Source organism: Rhinatrema bivittatum, chromosome 4 (genome assembly GCF_901001135.1).
Source record: "Rhinatrema bivittatum chromosome 4, aRhiBiv1.1, whole genome shotgun sequence".
In the NCBI taxonomy this organism is placed as follows: domain Eukaryota; kingdom Metazoa; phylum Chordata; class Amphibia; order Gymnophiona; family Rhinatrematidae; genus Rhinatrema; species Rhinatrema bivittatum.
In genome coordinates this window covers 41,026,881-41,054,834 of record NC_042618.1, presented here as the reverse complement: position 1 = coordinate 41,054,834, position 27,954 = coordinate 41,026,881, and the positions used below count along the sequence as shown (strand labels likewise).

Sequence of the window (27,954 nt, the reverse complement as noted above, 5' to 3'; positions counted from 1 at the left end):
GTTTATTTTATTGTTGCACGCCATCCATAGCAGAAGTAAAGTTACGCAGATAGGGACCCCAGCGCACGCTGTTGCATGTAAGTCCTTATGTGCTGGTTTCATTAGGAATGCCCACGGCTCGCCCAGACCATGCCCATACCCCGTTCCTTTTTTGTAAAAAAAAATGTTTGTGCACACGCCGCACTTTTTAAAATCCGGGCGATGTGCGCCGGCGCGGCTTCTGCACATATCTCCCGGCTTTGGCACATGTAAGGCTTTTAAAATTCACCTATTAGGGTCCACATTAGCCAGGCTCCAGCGGAAGCTGCAGCTTGTGCCCCTGGCCTAGGTTTGTCACTGCACTGACTGGGCTGAGGTGTGTGTGTGTTGGGGGGGGGGTGGAGGGACAATATAAACGGGGTGAAACTATCCCTCCCCCCCTGCAATTGTGAAGGAAGGTTCATGGTGCTGTTGCCTAAGAGAGCCAAGTTCCAACTGAGTTAGAAACTCAAAAAGAGCAGGAGGAAACTGTTAGGCCCAAAAAATAATAGATATATATATAGAAAAACTTTAAATTCTCTTTAATTACAGGGAATGCTTATGCATAGTGTATATCTGTACATACAGATTTTACACACCTAACACAAGTCTGAAGAACAACATTATGGCACATAGAGAACATTCTAGTGCAACACTGCCTGATACATACAAAAAAAGATACAAAATATAACATGTACATAAATATTGACCCATCATGGAAGATAAAATTCAACACATGATTTGGGAATAAGAAATATTACAATATGCAATGCACTGAAATACTGTTAACTGTAGCTCATGAAATAATATCACTCAAATTTATCAAGTCATGCCCTGGAAGGTTTGTATGTTTAACACTCACCAAATCCCCTGATACTTTTGGGGCAGTTTTCAAAAGACTCTGATTGGCTGTGGGGCCTCTTTATTAAAACATGACAGCGTGCAACCGCACATGAATGCATGTTGTTAGTGAATAGGCCCCCTTGAGATGACGAGGTCATCTGTACTAACATTGCGCGTTAACATGCTTTATTGTGTTTTGATAAATAAGCCCCTACGAGGGTTAGCTGAATAGATTCCCCCGGAGTGAAAATTGCACCTCACCAGATGGCTAAAGATGAAGGCACAGGCTCCCTAGATGGTTCGATTTAGGGGTATAATTTGGTTAGGTGGTAGCTTTTACCACCTAACCTTCATCTGCAGATATAGAAGGGGCAAACTATGCCATTACACAGGTACTTTTGTACCAGTATAAGATTTAGCAATATTTTCTAAGAAAAACTACTTGGGTAGTCTTCCTCAGAAAATGTTCTAAAAGTATGCAATTATAAAATTATCAGCACAGTTTGCCGTTATGTGACTTACAGAAAGTTGCCACCTTAATGCACTGAAACCAGATAGAAATTTTACCTGCATTCCATGTGTGAAGGGTTTCCCTGATTTGTGACTTTTTATGTCAAACAGCAAAGACATCTAGTGATAAATTTCCATCTAAGACAGGAATATGGATCACCTGACACCCATGGGGTCAGCTAGATGTTCAACAAGTTTTCAGATACATAACCTATGTGTCTGTCCATAGCTAGCACCTAAAGGTGGTCTTCTGTAGGAACTGGGTGGCTTAGAGGTGAGGCTTACATTGGATGCTCTGGGTATGTTCAATAAGATAAACAGAAGTATATCAACATAAAAGTCTAAATATAGTATATATTGGCCATGAAACCCTTAAGTATTTAAGCATCTAACTGGCATCCAATTCCAATATTCAGATGGGGATTTAGGTGACTAATGAGATTCAAAATCTACCCTGCTTTTTGTGTTCATAAAATCCCACTTTGAAACATTTCTTCTTGCCTTTGAATATTTAGGCCCTAAACCTGTGATTGACCCAACTGTGGCAAGGTTCAATACAAATTAAGTTCCTTTTGCTACCTCTCCCTCATATGTATACCCTAAAGGCACCAATAAGGTGAACTCAAAACATGCCTATGGCAAATAGAGAGTATGACCCAAAGAAAAGGAGTGGCCTAGTGGTAGAGCAGTGGGATACAACCCAGGAAAGCCAGGGTTTGAGTCTTACCACTCCCATTGATGCTTTTTATGAGCTTGGGCAAGTCATTTAACCCTTCATTGGCTTAAGTACCAAATTACATTATAAGCCCTCCGGGGCAGTGATCTACCTACTGTTCCTGAAACATAGCTCACCTTGAATACTGGTTTGGAAAGATGAGTAATAACTAAATCCAAGTACTTACATCTGAAGTTACTTTAACCCCGAAGGTATCAACCAGGCAGCATCATTGAATGCTAGTTCTTAATTTACAAAATGGCTGTTTTTTGCATAGACTCAGAAAATGAAATGGTGCTGGACCAAAATCACCAAAAAGTGATTATTCGCATCTCTCCTTTTCTTAGAAAAGAATTTCTTATAAAAGGTTAAAAAAAAAAGCCCAGAAATGAATAGCTTCAACAGACCCGAAATCAGGTTGATCAGTACAAAATGAGGGCTAAGAGAAGAAAAGGCAGAACCAACAGAGACTGGTGTGCATGTGGCATTTCCTACCGATAAGGCACTGTCTGTAAATGCAGCAGGTGCTGGGTGTGCAATAGGAACTCGAAATACTTTTTTTTTTTTCTCCAAATATAAACCTTTTGCCTTGGAAATAAATGAGAATGGTAAAGTCTCTTCTTCATACAGCCCAAGCCCTATCACAGCTGTGCACCACTGAAGTGACAACACGGCTTCTGCGGTACAGATTCCTGAAGCTGAGACATGCAGCCTCTGTTGTTATTCCGTACTAATGCACAAAGATTGTTCTGGCTCGCTCCGAGACCGTTCAGACTGTGCACAATTTCTTGGACAGCGCTGAATAGATGTCACTTACAACAGAGAAGGGTAAAGCAAAGAAGAAATAAAGGAAACTCTTTGCTGCTCCACCCCTCACTTAAGCTATAAGAAGCAGGCCAGAATTTGCACAACAGCTCCATGAGTCATTTTTTCCGCATGAGACATCAACGTTTTAACTTCTGCTTGTTCCATGAAGGGCTTAGTGCACGTATGCAAAGAGTGGTGGTGGAAGGGAACCCGTTGGCTTTTCACAGTCATCCAGGATGTCCTGAATAGCTCTCACTTCAGCATTTGTTAAGTTCCCCTTGATGTACAAGATAGCTGCAACATGCTTTTTGCTGTAAGGAGAAGAAAGTATTGGAAAAGTCAGTGTATCGTGTTATGTGCTAAATCACACAGATGTTTGGAGGCCATACCTTTAGAAGCCGATTCCCAATACCGGGCTAGGCAGCAACTTAGCAGGTTAAAAGTAAGAGTAGTTTCAGCCACAGGCTAGCCAGTTACATTTATCCAGTGTTATCCCTGCGCACAGCAACAGCCTCGGAACTCAGCAGACTAGCACTGAAATTTAGCACTAGCTGGCTAACCTCCTTCTTCCTCCGACCTAGCCCTGTTCCCAGGACTGCCCAGAATTTGAGTGACTAAATACAATCATGAGTGAAATTAGGAAGTGGCAAATTTTCAAAGCCATGAATCTAGCTGCCTAGGTTGCTCTGGCAATCTACCCCAATTGATACAGTTAATAAAAAAAAAAAAATTTACTGTCTGACTATACACTACCTCCTCCAATACAGTGCAGTCAATATGGAGTTCTGTTTTATTAGGGCTATCTACCTCCTCAAACTGGATAAAGATTTTTCTTTGCGCTTCTGACCCTTAATCTATCAGAATACTATCGCACAGGAAATAAATACTTTATTCACTCCAGAACATCATTGCTACTAGATGCTGAAAAATTATATTAAAACTGAAAAGTTAGCTCTTTTACAGTATTTAGTACTCTGACGCTAAACACATTTTCAGCATAAACTCAGGAAGGAATTTTCAGAGCCCTAATGTCTGCTTCGGCAATGTAAAATGTAAGAAATGTAAACATAACAGTCAGGGTTGTCACTCCATGAGCGCTGGAAACTGGAAAGGCCCGCTCTACACACACGTTCCTTGAAACACCCGCTGTCTGCTATGGTCTACAGCAGGATGCTGGACTAGATGGACCCTTGGTCCATGGAAGTTCTTGTGCTCTTAGGAAAATACAAGCATCAAATTCCTCTACCATTATTATACAAGGTGGCCCATGGAAAAACAGCCCGCCTCCAATACCAGTGCCATGGAGGCAGGCTAATTTTCCATGGGCCACCCTTTATAAGGACATCGTTTATTTCAGAACTAGAGCTTTATTACTTTGATTACTATTAAAATAAAAAGGCTTCATTTTTTATTTCATTATCTATGGGTGGTTTGGAATACAGATATGTTCCTTTAACAAATTCACAGGGTCATTCACCAAAATGCATTAGGCTGTTATCGCGGGCATTAGGGACCCAACGCCCGCGATAATGCCATAATGCATGTGTATTTATCATATCACGAGATGCAAATTCAGATTTTTAAAATTTTAGTCAAAGGGGAGAAATTAGTCATCTATTTATACCATTATAGGAAGGTCATCTAGTAACTCGAGGTGAGGTTTTGTTGGTGGTCTAGGGTTTTGGGGCCAGTTTTACATGCACAAGCAGATGTACAAACAGCACAGTACACATCAATGAAGATTTGATGTGATTTGGAATGAGGAAAGGTACACCAAGGTGCACAAAGGTACCTAGCTTGATAGCACTTGGTGCTATCAAGCTAGGGCGAGAGTGCATTGTAGAAATCTCATCTTTGTGTCCCTTTCTTCATTCCAAACCATGTCAAATCTTCACTGATGTGTACTGTGCTGTTCGGACATCTCACTGTGCGTGCAAAACTGGCTCCAAAACCCTAGACCATCAACAAAACCTCACCTCGAGTTACTAGAGGACCCTCCTACAGTGATATAAATAGCCATATAAATAGTCTCTCGCTCCACACCCTTATTGTAGGTGTTATTCATGCAAAATTTATAGCATTTTGATTAATCTAGGGGTCAGTGACTTATCCTGTATGTATGTACGCACATGCAGATGCACGTTTTGGGCCTTGACATTTTCACAAGGCTTCTAAGTCTGTGGTCCAAAACACATCAGCTCCAGGGAATAAATAATGGCAGCTCAGATGACATCATGCAAACCATGAAGTGGAACAAGTAGCTCCATGACAGTTCAGTGCACTTTCAGAAATTATTGAATTGTACGTACCTTATATCAGGATATTTTCTGGCAAGTGAGGCAACTTCAATCTGGATAGCACTTGTGTCCTGAAGTTTAATAATTTCAGCCAGTGAGGGGATGACTGGATTCAACCAGGTCGCTTTTGATCCCTGTCACAAGAAAAAAAGCCCACATAAAAGCTCTGCTACTTAGATTACTGGATGTGCTATCATCAAATCTTTATTAAAGCGAGGCAGAAAAAGCACTGGGATTAAACAAAGGCACAGGGTATCCCCAGAGCATTAATGGTGGTTTTTGAAACCCCTATGTCTGATTACAAACCACCTGAATAGGGAGCGAAGTGAGGACCAGAATTGGTTTGGTGACATTATGGAGCAATTTCTCCTTTGACGAGGAGAGGGAATCATCGGGTAATGCTGAGGAGCTGCCTTGGCTCCCTGCCTCGCTCCCCTTCAAGGGTTTGCAAACTGCTGGTGGTGAGCAGGCTTAGCCCTTATTCTTATTCCTTTTCTGGGTGCTCCAGGAGAGGACCCACACAGAGAGAGAGCAAGGACGTTTTAACAAAACGCCCAAAGGACTCAATGGTCTCTAAATATTGTATTTTGAGGGAAATGACCATAACAGTGTGATATTTATTACATTTCCTTAACCACGTCCAGGGAAGGGTTTTGACTAGTAACATTTTAAACACTTCTTCTTTTAGTCGTGGAAAAGTAAGAGTGAGAAATATCTCTTCCATTTCAACAAATGGCAGTACCAAACCGTTACTCTGTCAGAATAATGAATGGGGATTCTCCGCTGATCAGCTTCTAGTTACTCTCGGCAGGGCATGTGCTAAGGGCACTGTGAGTCAAACATCAGTGCGATCCTCGCAGGGGCGCAGGATATGGTAAGTCTGACTCTGCTCTCAGGATATCTCTTGTTTCTTAGGAACTGAAACCAGTAATGACAAAACATTGCTTCTCCCTTGCTCACTAAGGGGCGGATTTTCAGAGCCCTGCTCGCCGGTGAGCCTATTTTACATAGGCCTACCGGCGCGCGCAGAGCCCCGGGACTCGCGTAAGTCCCGGGGTTCTCTGAGGGGGGCGTGTCGGGGGCGGGCCCGGTCGTCGCGGCGTTTTGGGGGCGTGTCGGCAGCGTTTTGGGGGCGGGTATGGGGGTGTGGCTACGGCCCGGGGTGGTCCGGGGGCGTGGCCGTGCCCTCCGTACCCGCCCCCAGGTCGCGCCCCAGCGCGCAACAGGCCCGCTGGCGCGCGGGGATTTACTTCTCCCTCCGGGAGGCGTAAATCCCCGGAGAAAGGTAAGGGGGGGGTATAGACAGGGCCGGGCGGGTGGGTTAGGTAGAGGAAGGGAGGGGACGGTGAGGGGAGGGCGTTAGAGGATTCCCTCCAAGGCCGCTCCGATTTCGGAGCGGCCTTGGAGGGAACGGGGGTAGGCTGCGCGGCTCGGCGCGCGCCGGCTATACAGAATTCATAGCCTTGCGCGCGCCGATCCAGGATTTTAGTGGATATGCGCGGCTCCGCGCGTATCTACTAAAATCCAGCGTACTTTTGCTTGCGCCTGATGCGCCAGCAAAAGTACGCCTATTCGCGTTTTTTGAAAATCTACCCCTAATGGTCTACAGGAGACATTAACCCCTTTCAGTGACTCATCTATTCTCTGATTTTCCTTCTAGAGGAATTGTAGGGAGATCTAGTAAAATGTTTCAACTGTGCATGTTATTTCTGTTTTACAACCAGCGTTTTTTTTTCCACTGAAAACGGCAGGATATTTTTACTGATAGATAAATTATTGCACTGGAACAAAACATAGATAACTGTCCTCCTTGATTCTGAACCAAAACATGAAAAAAAAAATCCCAAAATCCAATTGTGACCAAACAATTTTTATTAGAACTTTCCAACCCCCAGGCTGGAAAGTACTAATACAATGGGTAAATCTGTCTGTTTGTCTATCTATGTGGAGGCATGATAATTTGCTTGCTAGTGAGCCAATGGGGCTCAGATTTGGTGAGGAAGGTCAACCGTGAGCCTGGTCTCAAAAAATGACCTTGACCTGATAAGGATGAGGTAATATTTAAATAGGGTAAAATTTGGAAAGAGCACCAAATCCTTGTAGATGGCTGGTTTATTCTTCCTTCTTCTGATGTAATTAGTGTTTATATGTGAAAAAAATTGCTCTCTACTGTGAGAAAAAATATGAGAAAAAAATTGCTCTCTACCGTGACACTAGAGCAAGCACTGATGTGCACACAGCCCAAAGTCATCCACTGCAGCTTCAGGTCAATGTCCTCAGTACAAGTATGTGAACAAGTCAGATCCAGACTCAAAGTAGGCAAATTTCATCCTGCTTCAAGTTTGACAGATTTTCAGTTATTTCCCAGATCTGTCTGGGAAAGCCATCAGATTTCACCCACAAATTTGGGGAAAATTTGAAAGACAAGCAAAAGGTTTGACTTGAAGAGCCACCAAATTCAGCAAAATCTGAAGTGACCTTTTCTGAATCTGCTTGGGATTTCTTCAGCAAAATTCACTAAGCCAGTTTGACAAAAAACTTTTTGCAGGTTAGTCGAGTTATTCTGAAGAATTTGCACATCTTTAGTCCACCACACCAATGACAACGAGAATTCAGAGTATTAAAATCATGTGAGCAGTTATGGGATGTATGCAGATAGGGTCTGTTATCTTACTGAGACAGAAAATTATGATTTCAAGGCTCTCCATGAGGTGCCAAATTCTATGAAAATATCTTTTTCTAAGAAGAACAATGGAAGAGCGACTGTTTTACACAACTCAGTGAAAACTGGCAAGAAACTGAGCTTACGTGAGAGGAACAGCAATCCTCTATCAGCAGTGCATTCTTCAGAATTTGGTTTGCCATGCTTTGCTGCTGGTCTGGATTTTTCTGACTGACTTTCTTCTTCATCAGCCGGATAATATATTCTTTAACCAGATGAAGATGGATCCTTTCAACGAGATTCTGTTGCATAAGAAGTTCAGAAATTACGTTGTAGCCATCAAATTACAATCTCACTCTTTTCATACAAAAAAAATGTTTGAAGAATATTTATTCACTCAAAGGACCCAAGCATGTTTTCACTAACGCAGATTCTCTGCTTCCTTCTGTTACCTGATAACAAGTTGCCTTGAGCATCTTCAATTGCGGAAGATAGTTCTTGGTAATTTTAATGATCTCTTGCATTGTCTTGTAGCAGCAAAGTCCATTTTTTTGGGAAAATTGTCTGAAATAAAGCTGACAGTGAAATAAGTCTTGTTAGTCTACTTCTGAAATACGGTAAGTGTATATATTCTGCAAAATCTCGGATACTGCTGAATACATTTTTTTTTAAAGGAGAGGCCATGTTGCAAAGTGGAAAAAGCTCCCAAGTACACAGCCTCACCTGATTTTAAAATAGTCATTAGTTGTGTACATTTTTTAATGCTCTCTTCCACTGCATATTAGATTGAGAAGGGTAAATTTGTGTCTGGTGACAGTTTTGACCAGACTTATCTACAGTTTTTTTTCTCCAATTCCACCTTACGGGAAGGACACAAATAAACCAGACCCATTATCTCTGCTCCTCTCCTACCTTTTCCTTTGGCTCATGGTCCTCTACGGTTACAGGATCAAAGTGTAAGCATAAAGTTTACAGTATAAGGAAGTGCTGTACTTGAGTAATATAATGAATCATTTTAAAATAAGATTACTATCTTGTTGGCAAGATCCATTTACTGACAAAGCCACTCTGTTTGCTGCGGCTAACTTGTTTCCTAGGATTTTCCCCTTCTGCTTTATTTATTCATTTATTCATTTATAAAAATGTATACGTCGCTTTCCAGATCTTACAATAAGGCCTTCCAAAGCGAAGTGCAACAACAAAATACAACTAAAACAATAAAAGTATAAAAACAAGCCAATTTACTCTACAATAAAACGAATCTACAGCAAAACAAAATACAATCCACGTCCCTGCTGCCGGCCTTAAATGAAATTAATCCTTATAAATCTAAAATCATCAACCAGGTCTTCAGCTTATGATGAAATCACTTTAAATCAGTTTCTTCCCTGATTGACAGAGGTAGGACATTCCATAACTTAAGGCATCGCCATGGAAAATGACCGATTTTGCAACCTCACATGCTGAAAAGGTTTCGGGATGGGCCCTGCCTTACAGGGTCCTGATCACACTGCTGTCTGACTTTATTGCCCGTGATGAGCCCTTTTTTTTTTCCCATATCTACCCGAAATGACAGAAAGCATTTGGGGCATTTTATGAGTCCTGAGGGTTATTAAAAAAATGCATGATTGAGAGTTAGGTACCCTTAAATCCTGAAACAGGTCTTGAAGAAGTACTTCAAATCCAGCATCCTCCATTTCACTAAGTGATGTCAGAATGTCGTTGCGTGTATATTGATTAAGTTTTTCAAAATTTTCCCTGAAATGGAATTATACAGGTTATGTAAATATTAGCTCTGTGATAAGAAGTACAACTAAAAACAGATCATTAACTAAATATCTCAACATCAATCTAAATTCCCATAATGGAATCCTTGAAGAGTAATGAATGATTCTTGTGTCCTTAGCTGATAATTACTGATAACTGTAAAGATATAAATTCCTCACTGTCTGTTCGCCCACTCTTGGGGAAGAGTGATATTGCTTCCTTGTGACTGATCACAGCCTTAGAGTCATGTTAGATGAATATTTAAACTCAGAGAAGCATAATGCCAAGATGTCCTGAAGTATCTGCTTCTTTTTGAAATCTAGCAGACATAGAAGTGCTTATGTAAATCCTGTTCATCTGGGGTCTCAGTAACACAAGAGTTGATTATAAGCTGCCTGGTCTACTGAAACTATTAATTTGTGGGTCTTTCAGATTAGTCTACACTAGCTCCCTGTTTTCCAATTTTATCTATTATAAAAGTTTGCCTCTGGCATTTAAAGCCCTCCATAGGAATGTCCCACTATATCTTAGGGTCTGAATCACTAAGCATTTTTCCCAAAGACACAGAATGGGAGAAAAGCCTTAGTGAATCAGGTACTTAGTGAGCTATTGTACCATATGCTACCTCTTGCTCTGATCATCATAAGCTGTGCTTATGGCAATTTTGCCCCTCAAGATAAATGGGGGAAGTGCAGGCTATTAAACGAGGGGGGTTTGGAGGACCTAGCTCAACACTGGGTGAACTGGTGGATGAACCAGTTAAACTGGTCATGGCATGGATGTGCACTGGTTTTAAAATACTCTGACTTATGTGGAAGAAACGGGGAGGTCCATATTTAGCTGCTGTGCGGCTCTGTTAGTTAGCTGGTTATACATAACCAGCTGACCAGAGTTAGCCGCAGAAGGTAACCAGATAACGAATATCAGAGTTAGCTGGTTAACTTATGTGACTAACTCTGTTCCTCCCTAGAACATCTTCTGCCTGCCCCCAGAATGCCCCCTTCTAGAATTTAGCCAAATAAGGGATAAATATAGCCAGGTAAGCCATTTAGACGTGCACCCACTTAAAATTAGGAGCACATGTGAGCTCAGGCTGTTTTATAAAGTCACTGCATCCCTGGGCGTGCACTGACGCACAGGCACCAATGTACACCTACACACCACTTTGAAAGTTACTGTCCCTGAGTTCTCTAATTGTAGACATATTACAAACTTGTAAAATGATGATGATAATGAAAGAGAATGGGGCATTGTGGGATGACAGAAAGAGGGCATAGGGGGTGAGGAAAGGCAGGTTTTTTTTAAACCTGGTAAGTGTGATAATCTAATCTTGCAGTATAAATTACTACCTGGCAATCTTTACAGTGAACAGAGATCAGTGACAAAGAATGAAGACGTACATTTTCTGGCTGTTGGATTTTGCAGATGTAAAGGAATTTGCATGCTCTGCTATTTGTGTCTGGATCAATAATATTTAAATAAATTAGATAACAGGTTGCTATCAGTGTGAGTTCATGATAGGAAAACTGATTGCCCTGGGTTTGTATACTGCCATCTAACGCCGAGGTAGATTCATCCTCTTTGCATTAATGCGCATGCCAGAGCATTCCTTGCGCAGACAATGGCAGTAATGTTACAACAGGCTATATAAATTAGCTGGCTGTTATGAGCCCATTACCTGTAAGTTCACTTTGAAAATTATCCTGGGAAAGTTACGCATGCACAATGGCACCCACTCTTGGGTGCACATTGTTTTGCCAAGAGAATTTTCGCGCATGCTTTTTAAAGTCAAAGAAGTGTGTGCATGTGTGTGTGTGCATGTGTGTGTGTGAGTGTGTGTGTGTGTGTGTGTGTGTGTGTGCGTGCATGTGTGAGTGTGTGTGTGTGTGAGTGTGTGTGTGTGCATGTGTGTGTGTGCATGTGTGAGTGTGTGTGTGTGTGTGCATGTGTGTGTGTGTGTGTGTGGGGGGGGGTACACACCCCAGCCCCACCCAGACTCCACCCCCTGGAACACCTCTCCTCTACGTATATAAAAGTGCATGTGAACAGAGTGCATGCTCGTACTTTTACACATGTATCAGTCACACAGTTCACTAAAAGGCCATTTATGCAGAAGTCCCTTTGAAAATTACCATCCCTGCAGCTCAGGTTAACAATTTGGAATTTAACATCCATTCCTCACAGTTCAAAATATCAGTTACCCAATCATTTTCCTCCATTTATCACACATGCTGTTTGATAAAGAAAATTAAATGTTCTGTATGATATTTTAAACAAAACTTCATTCTTTCTAAATATCTCTGGATTCATGATCCTGCTATAAATAATATAGTATTCTGCTATGAAAAATACAGCAGAATGATGAGCCGTGGCCAGAAAAGGGGAGGGGGGGGAGCAACAGTGTGCAGCCGCGCCACACACTACCGCCCCCATAGCGCCACGGGAAAAGGCGGTGTTATTTCCTGCGGTGCTGCCGGCGATAATGTGTGTAAAACATTATCGCCCGCAGCGCTACTGGGTCCTAACCCCGCCCACACTCCTCCCCTTCCCCTAATTACCATTTTACCGTCACGATGCGGCCGGCGTCACATGCGGTAGGGCGGTATTCGTGTGCGATGACGCCCTAATGCACTTGATTACGGGCCGTTGCACAACGAAGAATGACCCTGCCAGTTAGCAATCAAAACACAGTTTTTGCACTTATTTCTGAACTGAACTCCCATACTAAGACATCCTTACCTGAACGTTTGACAGCTGTTAATGTTCATAATAATGACAGACTTGAAATACTTGTGCTGCTTGTGTTTCTCTTTGAATTCTTCAAAACATTCTTTATAACTAATAAAGGAAAACAGTAAGTAGCAAATGCTTAACCTTCGGTACCGGAAGATATTTGCTTAAATGTAAATCTTCAAAGAGTTGTGTGTGCACAAATTATAACAGATGCTAAGCAGCACATAATTAGTGCGAGGGCTATTTTATAAACCTCAAACTTATGCGTGCGTGTGATGGTGCACAAGTAAATTTGCTCGCATAAAAAAAAGGGGGCAGGCCAGGGATGTTTCGGGGCGTGGCCAACATTTACCCATTTAAGCTGCTATTTTATATCCTGTAAAAGGGATGCGTGAATGGCTGTGACCTGCACATATTTATGCCTGCTAATTATCTGGCGTGAGAGTAACATTCTTTACAGCCAAAAAACTGACTGTGTTAGGGGGCAGGGGAGAAGTTCAGAGTGAGGAACCAAGAGGGTCTTGATGACCTAGAGACAGACTAGGCAAACTGGTAATGGTAAAACTGGTAATTTCCTTCACGCAGGTATGTTATAAACTTTGATGATTTATTTACATGCGTAAAAGCCAACAAGTGTTAAGGAAAATATGCGCATGAAATCCACATGAGAAAATTAGGAGCACAAACACTCGCGTATAGGAGACTTGCGCCACTTATCCGGATAAATGTAATCTTTTAAGTTTCAAGATCCAGATAAGTATGATAGCTGGATTAGTGTTAAAATACTACTCATTCTGCTATGTTGAAAATAAGTGCCGCGTATCTTACAGATATGCTTAAATCTACCCAACAGGTTTGTGTATTTATATTATCTGTGCGTATTTGCATGCACGATATAAAATACATGGGCATGCACGTGTGCGTCCATACAGTCGCACATGTGGGTGCGTGCACTTGCTTTAAAGTTATCCTCCCTGTGTACTGTGATGCTGAGTCCTAAATGGGTAGGGGATGAAAATTCATTTGAAACAAAATGGGAAAGTTTAATGAAATTTTGAATTTGAATGAATTAACATTTATAGCCTGCACTCGTTGCTAAACGGTTCAACTCATTTTTTTTAAATAAAGCAAATGGTGCCAGCACAATTTTTTTTTTGCATGGAAAAATTTCACCAGACCGGCACCATTATAAGAAATGGCCTTGGCGGGGCAGGAGCGACTGGGGATCGCTCCTACCACTGGTGCCTAAGGGGTAACCCGGTTTTAAGTATGTTAAGGGGGAGTCCAGGGCCTTGCAGAGGCCCACAGGGGATGGGAGAGTCCAGGGGTCCTGTGGGGGAGCCCTGGGGGGGTGGACTTTTTAAATACGGTAGCTGGGTTTTAAAATGTTTAATGCCAGTGGCACAAAACAAATACAAAACAACAACAACAAAAAAAGAATGACATTTCATTCATTTTTCTCTCTCTTTTCATTTTGAAAATAAAACAAAATAGGAAAAACCAACACCGACTTTTCCTATTTGGTTTCAAACAGCAGCAGCGCGTTGCCCATTCCCAGCAACTGATTACGTTTTGTGCGTCCTACGTTGGAAGTTACAGTTTGATTTCAATTCCCTAAATATTCTGCACTAAATACCGAGTGAGATCATCTTGCATTTGTTTTCTTTTTGTGAAACAATGCAAACCGTGAGCGACACGCAAGTATGGCGCTTCTGTTTTCCGCCGCCGCCGCCGTACCTCTTTAGAAGGAATGACGACAACAACAGGCGCAGCCTCTGCATCAGCAGCCTGCTCAGGTCCCCAGATATCTTGTCAGTTTGTTCCTTCATGCTGTAAATCGTCTGAAAGGAAATCGTTTAAATAGGTGAATGGAGGATTCCCAACTGGAAATAAGCAATAATTATTAATTAATTAAGGGGGTCATTTTCTAAAGCGATCGCACGCGAAAAGTCACCCTTTTCACGTGCGATTGCTGGGGCGGACTCCACAATGACTTTGCTGATGGCGAAAAGGTAGGACCCCCCCCATACCGCCGCCAGTAGCGCGCCCAATAGCGCCACCTTTCACGATGGCGCTACTGGGTGCGAAAGCCAGCAGCGATAACACCGCGGTGGTGCGATCGCTGCCGGCTTTCGCAGGCCCGCTTCGCCCCCCCCCCCCCCCCCCCCCCATTACCGCCGGATTCTCTAAGTTCTGCGAACTTCGAAAATCCAGGCCTAAAGCATTTATAGACTGCTGCATTCACAGTGCTACACGGTGTAGAAATAAAGCTGGCATGAAGTCATATAGCAATAAAAAAGCGAATCAGACAATATAGAATACTGAAAGGCCGCAAGGTCATCAGAAAAGGCTTGGGATTAGTGGCCATCTGGTGTTCTGTTTTCCTGCTGTGAAAGCATGCTCTTCCAATATATTCATCAGTGAAGTAGGAAGAGGATTAGGGGGCCAGACCAAGCGCACAACGAAGCGGCTGTTGCTGGAGGACGTGGTCAAGGCATTAGCACAGTTGGATTTAAGAGAAGTTTGGACAAGTTCTTGGAGGAAAATTCCATAAAACAATTATTAGCCAGGTGAACTAGGGGAAAGTTGTTGCTTATCCCTGAGAGTGCTTGGGATACTTGGGATCCAGACTGGCCACAGTCGGGGACAGGATGCTGAGCTCGGTGGTATTTCTAGTACCAGTAAAGTTTCAAATCAAAGAACTTATTGTAAAATATTTCTGGTTTTGCTACAGACATCCTTACCTGGAGGATGTCGATGGGTAATTCACTGTGAAAGCAATCGTTCAGCATTTCTGGCTCCTTTTCTTCTCTCCACTTTTTTACCTCCACCTCTAAACTTTTCTGCATCCATTCACGTGCCAGAGTCTTCATGAAGTAGGAAGAAAAAAAGAAAAGGATAGGTGAGTGTAAAGTCTAAATAAACAATTTCAATACAAATCTGTGTAACAGTTTATATAGACTGCTTATTAAGGAGATAATATTCAACCAGTGCACCAGTCTGCTGCGGGTACATTTTACCCGCAGCTTTTATACAAATTTTCAAAGCGACCACACAGGCATGCTTTCACTTTTAGAAATTATCATAGGAAAACCATCAGGCACCGGCAGCAGAGGAGGAGGAAGCAGCCCGAGGTGCTGCAAGTCCACGATTCTCCTTCTCTTTCAGAACATGAAGAGTGAGTGAGGGGATTGCGGAAGCTGTGGTGGTGGTGGTGGTGGGGAGATGGGTATGCTAAGGAAATAATGTGTCTTCCAACCTGCTACCAATGAGGTTGCTCTTCCACGGAGGGAGAGAAGGTGAGTCAGGGGGAGGTAAGGGGGGGTAGTGAAGGAGGTGCATGAGGGGATTGTGGAAGGTGGGAGTAAAGGAGTTGAGTGAGGTGATTGTGAGGGGTGAGAGAGAGAGAGAAGGGGGATTGTAGGGGGGTAGGAGTGAAGGGACTGTGGGGAAGTGAGATGAAGGAGGTGAGAGAATTGTGGGTGGTGCGAGTGGAAGTGTGAGTGGCAGGATTTTGTGGGGGAGAGAGTGAATGATGGTCAGTGAAGGGATTGGGAGAAGGAAAGTAAACTCGGAAAGGTGAGAGGATCAGGGAGAGTAAGGGGATGAGGGAAGTGCATAAGGTAGAGTGATTTTGAATTTAGCATTACATGCTTTTCATGAAGAATGTATGTAAGAAAATGACAATTAGGGGCTGAATTAGGGGCAATTTGAATGCTCCCCCAACCAAAAAGACCTTCCTCTGCATCTGCCCCCACCCCGACATTTTGGAAATGCACTAAGAAAGTGAGGGAATGTTAGTTCTTGGCCAGATGAGAGGGAGTCTCCGTCCTCTTCAGAACAGAGAGCTGGCAGCTCGGGGCTCTGCTGCTCCACTGCTAATATTTTTTTTTCATTAAGGTTTTAGCTTCCTTCCCAAACTTCTGCCACAGAGCACACACATGGGAACGATAATGGACGGTTATACAAGACTAGATTTCAATCCGTTCCTGGCAGGATGCCTAGAATTCTATGTCTTTTTCCCTTCGGCTACATGCTGACCTTTTAAAGTTGGGCACACCCTACGTCTATCTAGGTGTTCTGTGTTTTAGTGGTTCTAAGTTATACTCCAATCAAAAGACAATGAAGGTGTTACTATTCAGAGAGCTGGCAAGCTATCCGGACAACAAAGTTACCTGGACACCTTTACTCAAATATTCAGTGTAACTGCCATGGTTTCGCCTCTTACACCGGCTCCTTGTGCCAAGGTTCAGCCTGCTGCGCAGCCTTCCCTCCACCAGGAGTCCTCAGTGAGCCTTGCCTATAGCCTTGCCAAGGACCTCCTCACTGGTTACACCACGCCCAAGCCTCAGCCCCATTTAACTCTGCCTTGTCAGTACCTAGCTGCCTCTTCACCTTGGCTCCCTGACCTAACCTCCTTGTTCTCTCATTTCTGTTTTGCCTTGCAGCCTACCCAGCGATCTGTCTTGTTGTGCAGCCCTACCCAGGCATCCTGTCTTGCCTTGTAGTCTACCCAGGCTTTCTGCTTTGCCCAGTGGCCTCTCTTGGCCTCCTGCTTCACCCTGTGGCATCCCAGACCTCCTTTCCTTGCTCTGTGACCTCCCAGGCTTCCTTGCCTTGCTTTTCAGCCTCTCAAGCCTCCTTGCTTTGCTTTCTGGCCCCCTGGGCCTCTCTGCCTTACCTTACAGCCTCCACGACTGCTAGGTTCTCATACCCAGCCTCGCGCCCTGTTGGGCTTCCCTCTTCATTGTTGCCTGTTCTGTCTAGTCCAGTCCTGTCCAGTTCTTGTTCTGTCTTGGCCCACCCTGTCCAGTTCCTTTTCTGTTTCCCAGTCCTTACCCTTGTCCCTGGTTCAGCTTGTATATTATATCCACTCCCCAGTCTGAGCCTACATCCAATCCCCAGCCTGACCCTGCATCCAGTCCTAGCCCATGCCCAGTATCCAGTCCTCAGTTCCAGCCTGTGTCTGTCCAGCCTGCTCCAGTATCCAGTTCTCAGCTTCCAGCCTGACTCTGCCCCAGCATCCAATCTGCGCCTGACCTCAGTTCCTGCCTGTGCCTGTCCTGCCTCTTCCAGCCTGACTCACCATGTTGTTCTTCCGAAGAAGTGAAGGCCTACCGGCCCCCGAACCCAAGGGCTACACCTGCAGGGGAGGAGGATGATGTGGCAGAAGATAAACCCAAGCCTTGCCATGTGGTCCTGCCCTACTCCTACAGGGGTGCACCCAAGACTAGCTGGCACCGCATGACAGGAACACAGCTGGCTATGCAATCCTTTGAATATACTCAGATAGAAAACAAGCTATCTGGATAAAGTTATCCAGAAAAATGTAGGACTGCTCTAGGGCATGAGCAGACTTGCCCAGATAACACAGTGTTGGCGTTATCTGGCTAAGTTAGCCCTACCCTGGATTGCTCCTGAACACCTCCGATTTATAAATCAGCAGAGGTGGGCACAGCAAGAAATTAAAATCCAGCGGTTTGTCTAGCTGAATCCCGAACTTAGCTGGACAAACCTTTGTCATATGGACCTCTAAATCTTTATGTATGAGTTTATTTTAAAAGGTGATCTCAATTCTAATTTATTATAGTTAACTGTATGTTTTTTTTCCAAATATTACCAAATAAAGCAACAGCTGTTTTGGAGTAACATAGTTAAATTTAGTTGGTTTGTACTCAAGGAAAATCTCTTCTATTCCCCTAAACCAACTCCAGTCCTCAAGAGCCACAAACACTCCTGCTTTTCAGGATATCCACAATGAATATGCATTGGTTTGATTTCCATGCACTACCTCCACCGTATGCAAATGTATCTCATGCATATTCAGTATGGATTTTGAAAACCAGGCCTGTTTGAGGATCAGAGTTGGCCACGTCTGCCCTGGCCCTCCCCTTATTCACTCTTTCATTATGTGCTCACTAATGTAGATCTTCACTCCCCAGGGCTTTTGATCTTCACTGTACAAGCCTCAAAGGGCTTCCAGAAGACAAGGTAGGCAAACAGTTTTCTTTTGGGGGCTAACAAACATTTTACAGCAGATTAGAAAATGGGGGGTAATGCCTGTCGTGGTCTGTAGTACAGATCACCTTCTTGGAGACTGGGAAACGGGACTGGGAATTAGTAGAAGAGTAAGCCAGGTACACACATATCCATTGATGAAAATAATGCCAAAGGGCTCACCTCTTCGTTAATAATATAGTAATACTCAAGCTCCCGGACTTGCTGTAAGGGCAAAAGATTTCTCAGTTCGTCCACATTCACGTCTTTTCTCAAAGAGAAGCTGCTTAGTATGTCACTGCAATAAAGCAGAAATAAGATTTAGATTCCCTTTTCTAGGTTGGTTTTAGGCCATCTGGACAGAAGTATAAAACATTTTAGTGCCTAGAAACCATGAAATAAGATGAAAACATCAACCTTAAAGTTGCTGCCTGTGAGGGAGGCCTGCCTGAACTTTTTACACACACGTTTGAAGGGCTTACTATATTGTCAGCATCCACTGTGAAACTTTAGAGACTGTATTGCTGAAGGCTGCCTGCAGAAGCTTGCACTCGGGGTGCCGCTTATACTGAAATGAGATTAAAAAAAGGGGAACGCTGGACGCACGACCTTCACTGAAAAGCCGCAGCCCATAAATCAGTTTGTGCAAAATCTGGCATAAGACAGAGCAGCAACCACAACTGCGTGACAGCACGTGAATGGGAAACATCTGTGTCTCTAACCTCCGGCGACACAACGGAGGCACAGGCAATGTACAAATGGAAAACGAATCGAGGGAGCATGGATGCTGGAATCAGTAGCAAAATGTCTTCCTGTAAAAAACCCACTTCCATTTCATTGAAAGGTTACAGTATGTTTTCCCTTTGTTCAGTCATATTTGAGTATCTGCCCCTGGAATATCTGCATTCTGGGTGATCCTGAGGCATGAACCTACTACTGCAGAAGGACATCTGGAATGAGGATAGAGACAGAACCTTAAAAATAGGATGCCTAGCAAAGTCACAAGATGAGACAGCTTCTCAACCTCTCCCTGTTATTGCCTCACCTCAGTATGAAAAGCATGCATCTTTGTGCCGTGTAGCACTAGGTTGTCTGGTCAGCAATTACTTAAGCGTGCTATTTGGTAAAATTCAGTTACTGCAGATTACGACACCAAACAATTCTGTGACCAAAGATCATTTATATGCACTGGACCTTTCTATCAATATCTGTAGGACATTTCTGGAACTCCTCTTTACTCACCAAAATGAACTGCAGCCAACCTGAAAGCTCTCTTATTTTCCCAAACTGTGTGCTTTTTTTTTTTTTTACTGCTAATTTCCTAAGGCTACATTACAGCAAATGGTCTCAGGATCTCTCTGACCTCCTTCCCAAACTCACTGTTTGCCATACTTTTCCAAAGGGATTCATGGCTTCTCTGGGCTGCTCTGTCTCCACTACTTTAAACAGCTCTGACACACCTTCATGTAAACATGGGTTCCGATTAATGCAAAATAAAGCAGCACAGCGGACTAACATCAAAGTGTTCTTCATTGCTAGTGCAGATAATTTTGGGTGTGGCTCACCAGGGTTCTTCTATACCTATAAGGAAAAAGCCTTTGCTTGTATGCATGGGTTGTTAAGTTTGCCATGGTGCACATAACATTTCATTCTCGAGAGCTGCATTATTTTTGCATCTGAATGCTCCAAGAAAAGTATATATCTATAAGCAGATCAGCTAGTATGAATTACCCCCCACTTACTTGGGATAAATGCTTTCCACCCAAGACAAGATAAGATATATGTCTTGGTCCCCTAATTCAAAGTCAGTAAATGTGCTCAGATGAGAAGAGAAACTCTTGAAGTAGAATCTGGCATAGGTGTTGCACACATCATATTCTTTTGGGTAATGTTGACCCACATTTGTCACCACATGAGTTAAGTCCTCTCGAAATGTTTTTCCCAAGTGCAATAAACACTGAGCAATGACTGACATCTTCTCTGAGAGGCACTCTTCTGTTTTAATCATTCTTTCTTCGACCGAGCATTTCACGGTATCCAGCCACACCCTTTTCCATTCTCGAGGCCTTGAACTGTTCACCATTGGCAGCCCCGTCTTTGACAAATGTTTTCGATTCTCGTTTTCTTGCTCTATCATTGCTTCTACTGCTTGTTTCAGTAACTCTGGGTTATAGTTTACAATGGATTCGCTTATTACGCTGAAGACTTCATGCTCTAGATGTTCATAGCACAATTCCAATTCCTTCTGATCCTTTGTCGTTTCCTCTTCACTTTTGCTGTATGTTTTGCTGTAGACTTTGCGCTCGAGGACAATCAGGCCCTTGCTGGCACTGAGCAATCTCTTACAATCGATGTGTTCTCTGATTTGTGCCACTGCCAACAAAATTTACAAAAGACAAGAATTAAAATATTTTTCAGTTACATCTTCTTTCAATTGCATTAAAAGTATGCTTTGTTGTAGGTGCTGCCTATTGTAAAGCAGAATGTAATCTCTGATCCAAGCTGTTTTTTAAATACTAAAATATCTCACCATATTTTCTCCAAAATATGACACTACTTTCAAGCAGTGCAACAATATCATTGACCCAAAATCCCTTATGTATGCTGGTCTCTTGACCTCCAGTCTCCGGTGATGGTAGCAATAACCTTTTTCTGAAGGGAGCTTCTGGTTCTGAGCTCCCAGCTGACCTCTGGCCTTCGGCCGAGCTCTCTAATGGGAAAACTCACTGAGCATGGGTACCCTTGTGCGGAACATTTCTTTGTGTTAACATTCCAATTGTTGAGCAAGTAACGTTATAGGAAGAAAGTGTTTTGCCTCTGAATAGTGTATAATGCTATATTGTGTAATAGTATTAACTGGACAATGACACAAAGTGGTACTGCCCACATCTAAAGAAGGAAATCATGACAAGGAGCTAATACATTAACACTCATGCTCATGGAATATATGTCCTCCAAGGTAGGAATAGCGCTTCTGATTTTAGGTTTTAATCAATAAGCCCCGATAACCCCTCCCCTCCCCCCTCGATGAAACCAAAAAAAATACAAACAAACAAAAAAAGGTGATTTTTAAATAAACACTGGAAAAACAACATATCACTTAGTATTCTTTCAGCCCTTTTTTGCCTACCCTGGATCTTTTGGGGGTTTTTTTTAGTGCCTTTCCCATACTAATGACTCCTCAGTTGCACAAATGTATGTATTTCATTCAGTTGAGAAAGGGACTCAACCACAGCACCTGTGCTGTGAAAACACTGATAAACAGTGTTTTTTTGGTAACCCACAGAACCCCTAATTAGCCGGCAAATAAACACCTACATTTACAATTTATAAACACATGAAATCAGACCAGCCCTAGGTATAACACAATAGGGTATAATAGTAGTATACAGCATTTTATGAATACTAACTTTGGGTTCATTATAAGGAACTGCTGTTGTAGCGAGGGCCCTGCGCACAGATAAGCATCAGTTTCACACAGTGTGAAATAGTCAACAATTATTATGCCAAAATCAGAAAAGCTGGGGGGGTCAGACTGTGTCGTATGGTGTGGTGCCCTGCACTACAGGAGGCTCAAATTCAAATCTCCTGTCCAATGCAGGGGGCCAGTAAGCTTTGGCCAGCATCACAGGGGCAACCAGGTCAGGCCCGGGTGGGGGGAGGGCAGACAGCCGCCGCCGCTGGTGCAGCAACCCGTGCCAGCTGAAGGAGGGGGCTCCTCTCCCCCCTCCCCTCCCGGGCCATGAGGGGGGGGGGGGAGGGGATGCATTTTGCCCAGGCATGACATCTGGGGTGGAGGGGGCCTCTAGGAGAGAGGGAAAGGATCTGAGTATTCAAAATAAAGTCAGAGAAGTTCAAACATGAAGCATAGCAAGCCCATCGTTCAGGAACCAGCGGTGCTGTTCCAGGTCGCAACCCCACTCAAATAAAAATGAACTAACAATTAGGAATAAACTGGCAAACTTTCAGAACTGTTGCACTGACTACAGTCATGAGTGGCTTGTTTAATACATTTGTTTATCTTTCACAAAAAAAAAAAAAATGCAGTCTACCCCCTGGATTTCTGAACTGGTGGAGCAGCCAGATGTTAGTTATCAGTACTAGAAATATGCAAACTTCTTGCAGGAAAGTTTGCAGGATCGTCAGATTAATTCAGAGAACGTAACAACAACAACAAAAAAAAAACCAAGTCGAACGAGAATCCCGTGACTTGGTGGATCTGTTTTAGAGGTGCAACGTATGCACACCTGATCTGCAGGGTCCACCCACAGCCAGCAGATCCAATGTGGATCCAGTGCAAACCATAAAATCTGCATTGAATCCAGTTGGATTTCCCCTACATCTGCTGGGGAAATTCCAATGAATTTCCTCAGCAAGTCTGGGAAAACTGAGGAAATTCTGTTGAACGCGGGCCAGATTAAAAATTGTCTGCACTTCTCTAATCATTGCCATACACTGCCTTCCAAGGCTCAGGTTTCCTTTCCTGAAGTACAAACAGCTTTCCCCTCTATTAAAAATGTGAAACACATTGGGTCGAATCACATTTGCGCCAAGGCTCAAACAGAAAAAAAAACCAACCCATGCATTTTTACCAAATCTACACCTGTCTCTTGTTCAGATGTACACACTAGAAGCCCAAATTAGGTACGGTGAATAAATCAGCGAGGCTCACCTGTAAGTGGCTGGGTGTAGACGCTCTCTTTTTCTGCTGGCACGACGTCTCCATTTCTGGTGGCACCGCAAGCAAACAGCTGCAGTAATTTAGCACCCAGCCCTTTCGTCTTCTTCTTCTTCTGTTCTTCTGTTGTCTTGCAAGCTGGAAGTTTCTCCTTTCCGCCTCTGTCTGTACGACTCTCGCCATCTCCTGCACTGCTGTCGCTGGACCTGGTTAATGCTTTGGTCCTCTTTTCTTTCTTTCTCCCTGCCATCGGAAATGACAAAGTGTGAGTCCAAAAGGGGCGAAGGAACAGCGTGCTGTGGAAGTACCGAAATTAATGTGCCTTGCCAAAGCAGCACGGGGCCCCTCACGATATGCATAACTACACCCAACCCATCCCAGTCTGAGAGGCACACTGGTTTTCAGGATGACCACGATGAATATACATGAGATCTATTTGCACACGCTGCGTCTCCAAAGTATGCAGCGGTGCTTCATACATATTTCTTACGGACATCCTGAAAACAAGCCTGGTTAGGTGCCCCTCCAGGACTGGGTTGGGAGGCAGAGGCACTGCATTAGGCAGCTAGGGATGGCTACTTTACACCTCATCTGAATTTGAACCTACAGCAAGTTTCCGATCTGGAGCTGAGGCTATGCTAGCAGCTGATCCACATGGCCACTGTAATATTCAGTTTTTGGTTTATGGGTTACAAATAACACTTGTCCCCTGAGCAGGGGGATGTTTAATGCTAGTATTTCTACCAGTGTTAGTATCATTTAAGAGATCTGTTTCCTTGCTGCCATGCAGAAGTTCAGTTCTAATTACTTAAACAATCTCACCCACAGTTCTGCAATGTAGTGGACCTTTTGACGCTAGGAGGTAAAAAGCATGGCGGCAATACCAAATCGACACCATTGAAATTAGATTACAAGAAAACAAGCACCACAAGCACCCTGAGAGGCGGCTCAGGAAAAGACAAGCAGGAAGAAGCCAGCTCATGGTTGATATAAGGCTAAATGTAGTATGTGAACAAGCGACAGATTGTAAGCAAACAGTGCACGCAAATAATGCCTTGATTACAGCACATCCACGTTTAAGGACTGGGATTGGCAGCCTTTTGGTCCCTGTCAATTAAAGATCTGTCTGTCCCAGTGGCCAAGCAATGGAAGCTTCCTTGTCTTGCCTCCAGTGCATTTTTTTTAAAAATCTGTTCCTGTCACAGGCGGTTCATTGCGATAGCAGCACAGGATCGGTACCCCTCTTAAATAGGAAGCACTGCCATCGGTGGGCACAGCACCACCTTGGATAATACAGAGGATTACAATGTCCCTTCCCCCAAAGGTTTACTATTTACTTAGTTTCAGTAGAGCAGTGGTCCCCAACCCTGTCCTGGGGGCTCCCCCCAGCCAGTCGGGTTTTCAGGATATCCGCAATGAATATGCATGAGAGAAAATTTGCATGTTATGGAGGCAGTGCATGCAAATTTTCTCTCATGCATATTCATTGCGGATGTCCTGAAAACCCAACTGGCTGGTGGGCCCCCAGGACAGGGTTGGGGACCACTGCAGTAGAGGATAAGTTAGGTGGCTCGCTGAAGGGTGCCCGGTGAGTGGTGGATAGGAAGATCAAACCGGTTTCTGGAGCTTGATCAACTTCCAGTCCATGCTGTCTGCCAGTTCAACTTTCAATAGGGCTCATTTGTTTCTCCTGATGGTGATCAACAAAGGGGACACTCAGAAAGGGAGTAGATACGTCCCCAAAATAAGATTTGATTCATGTCTTTCTATGTTCCCACATATCTATCTTGATGGGGCTTTCTAAGCCTTCAATAATGATAATCAGGCAGAATGGGGTACAGGGAGCCATACAGAAAGCAAGAGAGAGAAGGAGGTGGGAAAAAGAAAAAAAAATCTTAAAATTTAGAGAAACAGAGGGAGAACGGAAATGGCAAGAGAAAAGAAATAATCTACATACCCACGTGAAAAACTGGAAAAAATGTATTTTTTTGTAAAGGAAAATAACGTTTGTATATAGTAAATAATGTAAAGTGTAGGTGAATTTATGCAATTATGTCACACAATCTCAAATCCCTTGCGGCCGAATTTTCTAACCTTGGCAACAGAAAGGGCCTTTGAACTTCAGTGGGGAGAGTGGAGGCATTGCTAATTGTAATTATAATTATAATCAGCCTGGCCCTTCCGCAGGACTCGGACACCGGGCAGCGCCCCAGCTCGCCTTAGATTTAGGACGAGTGCCGGGGAAATGGGTTTAATGATTGCACTTAACCGTCAGTGGAATAATCTCAAACTTTTCCCTGCTGCTGCTGTAAATAAGAAATAAAAGAAGTCTGCGGCAAGCTGCGATGCATCTACCGCAAGGCAAAGTAAACCGATGATAAAAGTGAAAGCCGCGCAGGCATCTGCGGGTGAACTGCGGCCACCTCCTTCTGTGCTCGCGGACAGGGCAGGCTAAGCAGCGAAGAGACTCTCCAGACGGCACGGGGCATTGCCTTTCCGGCTCGATTTATTCACTTATATTTAGTTCACACCTTTTCACGAGGATAACAGGGGCAGGGCAAAACAACCAGCGAGAACTCTTTTCACTTTCAAGTAAGCTTTGTTTGGTGTTGCTGAATAGTTTCCCTTCCCATGAAATCCCTCCATGTGCACTCAGAGCCCGATGTACTAAAGCGTGTTAAATGCTTGCGTTATGTAATGCTGTTTAGTGCATTGGTCTGCGTTCGGGTGAACCCCAATTTTAATATGGCCTACTGCACAAACACACACCCCCCCCCCCACCTCATTTCCTTTCAGAAAGGAGGCTAAAATGGAAATCGCACAAGTTGTGAGAGTTATCAGCAGGTTAACACGTCTGCCGCTATACCAGCCCCCCCGAGTGGGCCAAAATCCTCTGAATGGTATTAAAATTACTGCTATGGACTGAATACTCCTAGATCCTTCTGCCTTCTCCCAGCTGGTGACACCCCACTCCCTCTAAGCCTCAGGGTCCCCCTTACCATCCCCTCTCCTGCCCCCCACACCCCATCCAGTGCTATGCTTGATAAAGGCCAATGTTGGCAGAACTCTCTCTTATCCCGCTGGCTCTGAAACTAAAATGGCTTGGCTATATTCCTTCTGCTCTGACCTTTATTCATATTGGGGGTGGGGGAGAATCAGGCCATAGCAAGCTGCTCTCTTACATGGCAGGGTCATAGCTGGGACATCTGGGCTGGCATTTACGGCTGCCTGTAACACACATGCACTGTCGTAGGTGGCACAACAGGTCATTAATGCCCGGTGCACCAGGACAGCGCTGCAATCGAATTAAATAGGGCACCAGTACCCACGTTAATACTGGTGCTTTACCGGCAGGCTTCCAGCATCGATCCCTTACTTACAGAGCACCGGAAACATATTTTGCATGCTAAAACGTATTTTTTTAAATAAACATATGGTAGCCCAGTAAGACAGACACACGGACGTGTGTCCTCTTTCTGTGTACTCAATCGTCTTGGGCAGACGAGCATTCAATATCCCCGCCACTTAGCTCCCTCCAGCTTGCCTAAACGCAGGGCTCTGTGATAAGATTATTATTATTATTGTTTGGTTTTTTTTACACAGCTGAGCTTTTTAACCAAACAAATAAAATAAACATTCACGATGTTGTTCTAATTGGAATCACCATAAACTGTAGATCTCTTGCAGTAAGTATTTAAAGAGATGCCATAGCTCTCCCAAAGAGACTCCGAATTGATGCCTTAAACGTAACAGGGTCGATCAGCAGTATTTGATGAGAGCTAAACACCGGGGGAGAGATAATCTTGGAGTCTGCAGAGTTTTTACAACGCCCCCTTCTTTACAGGCATCGGCAGCGCTGTCACCCGGAGCCGGGCAGCCTGGGCTTTAAAGGCTGGGACCGCCCGCTCTCTCATCCTCACCGGTACCCACGCAGCTCCTCTTGCAGATTTTGCCTGCAGCCTGTCCTTAGAAACGATCACCCCACGCAAGCAGCATCTGCTTCTAAGGCAGGAGATTCTTGTGCAGTTTTTTTTTTATTATTAGGAATGAGTAATTTAGGTGGAGATCCTATCGGGAGATGCGCTATAAGCAATGTTTACTTATTTTGTTCGCACGTTTTGATTACAATTTACGGATCGCCTATCAAAATGGGCCGCGCGCGCTTTACACGCCTTTAAAAATGCCAGGGGGGGGGGGGGGTAGGGAGGACCCAAGTCGCGCACTTCCCTGCCCAGGCTCTCTTACCCATTCTCCGCGCGCGCGCTGTGCTTCCTCTTTGCCGCCGAGGGGTTTTTCTTTAGCTCCGACCTCGGCCCGCAATTTTAAGAGCCCCGACTTTATAGCCATTTCCAGCTCCACCCCCGGCGCGCTCGCCGCCCTGCCCGGCCTTCCTTCCTTGCATCACTTTGGGAACTTACCCCGATGAGTTCAGCCTGACGTTGAGCAAGGCAGGAAGAGGGCGCCTGCCGGCCGGCGCTCGGGCTGCAGGTGGAGCTGCCGAGGACGTTCGTCTTCCTTCGGGGGAAGCCGGGAGGGGAGGAGGGAGGAGGAGCCCAGAAGCCGAGCCAGGGCGAGAGCAGCTCCTCGGCTCAGCCCAATGCAATGACTTCAAATGGCTCGGGGAGGTGCTGCCTCCTCTCCCATCGGCTCCCCTCTCGCTTGCCTTCGATTCGGCCCCCGCCTGGTTTTCTTTTGGTTTTTTTCTTTTGTTTTTTTTTTTTTGTTGTTGCAACCTAGGGGAATTCTGCGATCCCACTCCTTTAGTCTTTGAGTAGGGAATTTCCCCAAGCTGCTTCGGGTGTGTAGTTTGCCGGGGGAGAAGGAATCCCCGGCTCCTGCGGTGGAGACAGGAAATCACCGACTTTCTCCCTGTGGCTCCGGTTGTCTCTTGGTGGTGGGGGAGGGAACCCTCAGCCCGCGCAGTAGA

General features: G+C 44.2%; 1 protein-coding gene across 1 annotated transcript; it reads right to left on the bottom strand.

Moving 5' to 3' along the window:
- Positions 1-537: 537 nt before the first annotated feature.
- Positions 538-27,429, bottom strand: TNFAIP2 (TNF alpha induced protein 2). The gene is made up of 12 exons (XM_029598004.1): positions 27,273-27,429; positions 23,022-23,270; positions 20,092-20,722; positions 18,533-18,647; positions 15,097-15,219; positions 14,090-14,193; positions 12,359-12,457; positions 9,496-9,610; positions 8,305-8,427; positions 7,999-8,154; positions 5,203-5,324; positions 538-3,204 (listed from the first exon to the last, which is right to left on the bottom strand). Exons 1-12 carry the CDS (start codon positions 27,274-27,276, stop codon positions 3,066-3,068), a joined length of 1,980 nt encoding a protein of 659 aa, XP_029453864.1. The 5' UTR covers positions 27,277-27,429; the 3' UTR covers positions 538-3,065.
- Between the last annotated feature and the right edge of the window lie 525 nt (positions 27,430-27,954).